The following is a 7,910-nucleotide window of genomic DNA, read 5'->3' on the forward strand; positions in this document are numbered from 1 at the left end:
TAAACAACTAAACCACCAACAGTTAGGTTGAGACAACTAAACCACCAACAGTTAGGTTGAGACAACTAAACCACCAACAGTTAGGGTTAAACAACTAAACCACCAACAGTTAGGTTGAGACAACTAAACCACCAACAGTTAGGGTTAAACAACTAAACCACCAACAGTTAGGGTTAGACAACTAAACCACCAACAGTTAGGGTTAAACAACTAAACCACCAACAGTTAGGTTGAGACAACTAAACCACCAACAGATATGGTTAAACAACTAAACCACCAACAGTTAGGGTTAAACAACTAAACCACCAACAGTTAGGTTGAGACAACTAAACCACCAACAGATATGGTTAAACAACTAAACCACCAACAGTTAGGGTTAAACAACTAAACCACCAACAGTTAGGTTGAGACAACTAAACCACCAACAGTTCGGGTTAAACAACTAAACCACCAACAGTTAGGTTTAGACAACTAAACCACCAACAGTTAGGTTGAGACAACTAAACCACCAACAGTTAGGGTTAAACAACTAAACCACCAACAGTTAGGGTTAGACAACTAAACCACCAACAGTTAGGGTTAAACAACTAAACCACCAACAGTTAGGTTGAGACAACTAAACCACCAACAGATATGGTTAAACAACTAAACCACCAACAGTTAGGGTTAAACAACTAAACCACCAACAGTTAGGTTGAGACAACTAAACCACCAACAGATATGGTTAAACAACTAAACCACCAACAGTTAGGGTTAAACAACTAAACCACCAACAGTTAGGTTGAGACAACTAAACCACCAACAGTTCGGGTTAAACAACTAAACCACCAACAGTTAGGGTTAGACAACTAAACCACCAACAGTTAGGTTGAGACAACTAAACCACCAACAGTTAGGTTTAGACAACTAAACCACCAACAGTTAGGTTTAGACAACTAAACCACCAACAGTTAGGTTGAGACAACTAAACCACCAACAGTTAGGTTTAGACAACTAAACACCAACAGTTAGGGTTAAACAACTAAACCACCAACAGTTATGGTTAAACAACTAAACCACCAACAGTTAGGGTTAAACAACTAAACCACCAACCGTTAGGTTGAGACAACTAAACCACCAACAGTTAGGTTGAGACAACTAAACCACCAACAGTTAGGGTTAAACAACTAAACCACCAACAGTTAGGTTGAGACAACTAAACCACCAACAGTTAGGGTTAAACAACTAAACCACCAACAGTTAGGGTTAAACAACTAAACCACCAACAGTTAGGTTGAGACAACTAAACCACCAACAGTTAGGTTGAGACAACTAAACCACCAACAGTTAGGGTTAAACAACTAAACCACCAACAGTTAGGTTGAGACAACTAAACCACCAACAGTTAGGGTTAAACAACTAAACCACCAACAGTTAGGGTTAGACAACTAAACCACCAACAGTTAGGGTTAAACAACTAAACCACCAACAGTTAGGGTTAAACAACTAAACCACCAACAGTTAGGTTGAGACAACTAAACCACCAACAGATATGGTTAAACAACTAAACCACCAACAGTTAGGGTTAAACAACTAAACCACCAACAGTTAGGTTGAGACAACTAAACCACCAACAGTTCGGGTTAAACAACTAAACCACCAACAGTTAGGTTTAGACAACTAAACCACCAACAGTTAGGGTTAAACAACTAAACCACCAACAGTTAGGTTGAGACAACTAAACCATCAACAGTAAGGGTTAAACAACTAAACCACCAACAGTTAGGTTGAGACAACTAAACCACCAACAGTTAGGTTGAGACAACTAAACCACCAACAGTTAGGTTTAGACAACTAAACCACCAACAGTTAGGGTTAAACAACTAAACCACCAACAGTTAGGGTTAAACAACTAAACCACCAACAGTTAGGTTGAGACAACTAAACCACCAGCAGTTAGGTTGAGACAACTAAACCACCAACAGTTAGGGTTAAACAACTAAACCACCAACAGTTAGGGTTAGACAACTAAACCACCAACAGTTAGAGTTAGACAACTAAACCATCAACAGTAAGGGTTAAACAACTAAACCACCAACAGTTAGGTTGAGACAACTAAACCACCAACAGATATGGTTAAACAACTAAACCACCAACAGCTAGGGTTAAACAACTAAACCACCAACAGTTAGGTTGAGACAACTAAACCACCAACAGTTATGGTTAAACAACTAAACCACCAACAGTTAGGGTTAAACAACTAAACCACCAACAGTTAGGTTGAGACAACTAAACCACCAACAGTTCGGGTTAAACAACTAAACCACCAACAGTTAGGTTTAGACAACTAAACCACCAACAGTTAGGTTTAGACAACTAAACCACCAACAGTTAGGTTGAGACAACTAAACCACCAACAGTTAGGTTGAGACAACTAAACCACCAACAGTTAGGTTTAGACAACTAAACACCAACAGTTAGGGTTAAACAACTAAACCACCAACAGTTATGGTTAAACAACTAAACCACCAACAGTTAGGGTTAAACAACTAAACCACCAACAGTTAGGTTGAGACAACTAAACCACCAACAGTTAGGGTTAAACAACTAAACCACCAACAGTTAGGTTGAGACAACTAAACCACCAACAGTTAGGGTTAAACAACTAAACCACCAACAGTTAGGTTGAGACAACTAAACCACCAACAGTTAGGGTTAAACAACTAAACCACCAACAGTTAGGTTTAGACAACTAAACCACCAACAGTTAGGGTTAAACAACTAAACCACCAACAGTTAGGGTTAGACAACTAAACCACCAACAGTTAGGGTTAAACAACTAAACCACCAACAGTTAGGTTGAGACAACTAAACCACCAACAGATATGGTTAAACAACTAAACCACCAACAGTTAGGGTTAAACAACTAAACCACCAACAGTTAGGTTGAGACAATTAAACCACCAACAGTTAGGGTTAAACAACTAAACCACCAACAGTTAGGTTGAGACAACTAAACCATCAACAGTTAGGTTTAGACAACTAAACCACCAACAGTTAGGTTGAGACAACTAAACCACCAACAGTTAGGTTGAGACAACTAAACCACCAACAGTTAGGTTTAGACAACTAAACACCAACAGTTAGGTTGAGACAACTAAACCACCAACAGTTAGGTTGAGACAACTAAACCACCAACAGTTAGGTTTAGACAACTAAACACCAACAGTTAGGGTTAAACAACTAAACCACCAACAGTTATGGTTAAACAACTAAACCACCAACAGTTAGGGTTAAACAACTAAACCACCAACAGTTAGGTTGAGACAACTAAACCACCAACAGTTAGGGTTAAACAACTAAACCACCAACAGTTAGGTTGAGACAACTAAACCACCAACAGTTAGGGTTAAACAACTAAACCACCAACAGTTAGGTTGAGACAACTAAACCACCAACAGTTAGGGTTAAACAACTAAACCACCAACAGTTAGGTTTAGACAACTAAACCACCAACAGTTAGGGTTAAACAACTAAACCACCAACAGTTAGGTTTAGACAACTAAACCACCAACAGTTAGGGTTAAACAACTAAACCACCAACAGTTAGGGTTAGACAACTAAACCACCAACAGATATGGTTAAACAACTAAACCACCAACAGTTAGGTTGAGACAACTAAACCACCAACATATATGGTTAAACAACTAAACCACCAACAGTTAGGGTTAAACAACTAAACCACCAACAGTTAGGTTGAGACAATTAAACCACCAACAGTTAGGGTGAAACAACTAAACCACCAACAGTTAGGGTTAGACAACTAAACCACCAACAGTTAGGTTGAGACAACTAAACCACCAACAGTTAGGGTTAGACAACTAAACCACCAACAGTTAGGTTGAGACAACTAAACCACCAACAGTTAGGTTGAGACAACTAAACCACCAACAGTTAGGTTTAGACAACTAAACACCAACAGTTAGGGTTAAACAACTAAACCACCAACAGTTAGGTTGAGACAACTAAACCACCAACAGTTGGTGGTTTAGTTGTCTCAACCTAACTGTTGATGGTTTAGATGGTTAGACAACAAAGAACAACGTGGCGTCTCCACTGGTCTTCTGGTTAAAGTCCAGTTGGTTGGTTCCACTTCTCTGTTGCTTAGTCACGTGTTCACGGCGCTCTGAACACGCTGCAGTACACCTGTTGAACACTAGGGGAAACCACGCCTGCGGCTCACCTGCGCTGACGATGCGATGCGTGGCGAGCTGCCGGGCCAGCGGCTCCATGACGGGGTCCCGGTGGGCGTACAGCTGCCAGCGGGAGATGCCCAGCTGGAAGCGCAGCCAGGGGGGCTGGCTGTCGATGCTGCTGTTCCACTGGACGTCCTCGTAGACCTCCTGGCTCGCACTCACCCTGCAGAGCAGGAAGACGCCGAGCTCCTTGGTATCAAGACGCTGGCTTGGGTTCTCGACAAATGTGACGGGAATGTTTTATTTATTCAGTGACTTTTGACATTATGAAAACATTTGCTGCAGCTTTAATAGAAACTGAAGGTAGCAATGGCCCATATGTTTCCATCTCGGAGACATTATCATACATTTATATGGTGAAGTATATTTCATTGGCTCAGTGACACTCTTGGACCGTGCATAAGGCGAGGACGTCGTCATCGGACGTAACTCATTGTTTTGTGGATGTTTTAAAGCCTCGAATTCAGCGATTTGTTCGCCACCATCTTGGATTTTTCACAACTAGTGAACGGGAAGTGACCATATATGGACTGATGAGGAGTGACCTAGAGACGGCGTATCTCTGGTGTTGACCTGTCAATCACACTGTAACACATGAAGCATAGACTTCTATACAACCAGAAGAGTCACCCCCTGGTGGTCAGGAGAGAGAATGCAGCTTTAACACATGAAGCATAGCCTTCTATACAACTAGAGGAGTCACCCCCTGGTGGTCAGGAGAGAGAATGCAGCTTTAACACATGACGCATAGACTTCTATACAACCAGAGGAGTCGCCCCCTGGTGGTCAGGAGAGAGAATGCAGCTTTAACACATGAAGCATAGACTTCTTTAAAGAACTGGAGGTTGTCTCCTGGTTTTGACTAAAAGATGCTTAAATATAAGTATATTTGGAAAATAAATGCTTTCATTATTATGTTTTATTGTGAGAGCGATGGGAGTTGACATCAAAGGAGAATCAAAGCCCTCTGAGGGTCACTGACCACATGTTGGAGCTCTTCTCACTGGACTTGATCTTCGGTTTCACTTTCATGAGCCAGTCCTCCTCGGGGATGGGAGCGCCGGGCCCGTTGTAAAGAGGATGGTCAAACAGCGCCTCCAGCTTCGACAGCCCGGACTCCTGGGCTCCGTCGACGGCCGCGGGTACCTGGGTCGGAGGCTCGGCCAGACCGTGGACCCCCACGGGGCCGTGGTCGCCGTGAGCCAAGTCCGTCAGCGTCCTGGGGCTCAGCGGGGGGTCCCGGGGCCGCTGGTAAACGGGCAGAGAGTCAAGCTCCAGGAGGAGGTAGAGGAAAAAGGTGACGAAGGCCAAGGACAGACAGATTGTCCTGGAGCGACACCTCATCTTCCTGCTGAGCGGAATCAACATGGGTCAAACATTTATAAAAAGTACAGCAAGAGATGGACCACATGATAAAATAAAATTACAATTATTTTGTAGAGCCCAAAATCACAAATCACAAATTATCCTCAGAGGGCTTTACAGTCTGTACACATACGACATCCTCTGTAATAATATATAAATATAATATAAAAAAACTAGTTAAAATTACAACATGAAGACATTGTTAAAAACGTGACCTCTCTGAAGTCACTGCACACAATCCTCCAACAACTTACACGGCAGCAACTTTCCTTTGAAAACACAAAAAGCTGTCCGTCCCTCTGCTGCTGATTCCCAGTGAGATAAAAGAGAATCCAGTTCACCCAGTTGGCCCAGTTGTTTGTGAGGTGGCTGCCAGGTTAACGTGATCTGGACTCGGATCAATGTGTTTGCTCTCTATACACAAAAGTATAACGTTCCAAGAATATTATTTGTTTAGGCCTTTTATTGTGAAAAGCACAAGAACAGAAACAGTGGTTCTGATATGTGTGATAACAACCAGCTGTGTGTCATTTCAATTAATCGCACACAAAAAAAACATTTACACATTTTGCAGCGTGAACAACGTTCTTTAACCGGCACCACTGTGCAGCAGTAGAGATACAGGCAGCAGTAGAGATACAGGCAGCAGTAGAGATACAGCAGTAGAGATACAGCAGTAGAGATACATGCAGCAGTAGAGGTACAGGCAGCAGTAGAGGTACAGACAGCAGTAGAGATACAGCAGTAGAGGTACAGGCAGCAGTAGAGGTACAGACAGCAGTAGAGGTACAGGCAGCAGTAGAGATACAGCAGTAGAGATACAGGCAGCAGTAGAGATACAGGCAGCAGTAGAGATACAGGCAGCAGTAGAGGTACAGGCAGCAGTAGAGGTACAGACAGCAGTAGAGGTACAGGCAGCAGTAGAGATACAGCAGTAGAGGTACAGACAGCAGTAGAGATACAGGCAGCAGTAGAGGTACAGACAGCAGTAGAGGTACAGGCAGCAGTAGAGATACAGGCAGCAGTAGAGATACAGCAGTGGAGATACAGCAGTCGATATACAGTAGTAGAGATACAGCAGTAGAGATACAGCAGTAGAGATACAGCAGTAGAGGTACAGCAGTAGAGGTACAGCAGTGGAGATACAGCAGTAGAGATACAGCAGTAGAGATACAGGCAGCAGTAGAGATACAGCAGTAGAGATACAGCAGTAAATGTACAGTAGTAGAGATACAGCAGTAGAGATACAGCAGTAGAGATAGAGGCAGCAGTAGAGATACAGCAGTAGAGATACAGCAGTAGAGATACAGTAGTAGAGATACAGCAGCAGTAGAGATACAGCAGTAGAGGTACAGCAGTGGAGATACAGCAGTAGAGACACAGCAGTAGAGATACAGGCAGCAGTAGAGATACAGCAGTAGAGATACATTAGTAGAGATACAGGCAGCAGTAGAGATACAGCAGTAGAGATACAGGCAGCAGTAGAGATACAGGCAGCAGTAGAGGTACAGGCAGCAGTAGAGGTACAGACAGCAGTAGAGGTACAGGCAGCAGTAGAGATACAGCAGTAGAGATACAGTAGTAGAGGTACAGGCAGCAGTAGAGATACAGCAGTAGAGATACAGCAGTAGAGATACAGGCAGCAGTAGAGATACAGCAGTAGAGATACATCAGTAGATATACAGTAGTAGAGATACAGCAGTAGAGATACAGCAGTAGAGATACAGCAGCAGTAGAGATACAGCAGTAGAGGTACAGCAGTGGAGATACAGCAGTAGAGATACAGCAGTAGAGGTACAGCAGTAGAGGTACAGCAGTGGAGATACAGCAGTAGAGATACAGCAGTAGAGATACAGGCAGCAGTAGAGATACAGCAGTAGAGATACAGCAGTAGATGTACAGTAGTAGAGATACAGCAGTAGAGATACAGCAGTAGAGATAGAGGCAGCAGTAGAGATACAGCAGTAGAGATACAGCAGTAGATATACAGTAGTAGAGATACAGCAGCAGTAGAGATACAGCAGTAGAGGTACAGCAGTGGAGATACAGCAGTAGAGACACAGCAGTAGAGATACAGGCAGCAGTAGAGATACAGCAGTAGAGGTACAGCAGTGGAGATACAGCAGTAGAGATACAGGCAGCAGTATAGATACAGCAGTAGAGGTACAGCAGTGGAGATACAGCAGTAGAGATACAGGCAGCAGTATAGATACAGCAGTAGAGGTACAGCAGTGGAGATACAGCAGTAGAGATACAGGCAGCAGTAGAGATACAGCAGTGGAGATACAGCAGTAGAGATACAGGCAGCAG

General features: G+C 43.1%; 1 protein-coding gene across 1 annotated transcript in view; it reads right to left on the reverse strand.

Annotated features, from left to right (window-relative positions):
- LOC306738040 (extracellular serine/threonine protein kinase FAM20C-like) overlaps positions 1 to 5,603 on the reverse strand; it is a gene marked incomplete at both ends in the record, with an annotated part of 75,697 nt that extends 70,094 nt beyond the window's left edge. The window contains 2 exons of the mRNA XM_079219870.1: positions 4,223 to 4,398; positions 5,218 to 5,603. Of these exons, the coding sequence (XP_079075996.1) occupies positions 4,223 to 4,398; positions 5,218 to 5,603 (562 nt within the window). The remainder of the gene's footprint in view (positions 1 to 4,222; positions 4,399 to 5,217) is intronic.
- Between the last annotated feature and the right edge of the window lie 2,307 nt (positions 5,604 to 7,910).

This window comes from Taurulus bubalis (genome assembly GCF_910589615.1).
Source record: "Taurulus bubalis genome assembly, chromosome: 6".
NCBI lineage: Eukaryota > Metazoa > Chordata > Actinopteri > Perciformes > Cottidae > Taurulus > Taurulus bubalis.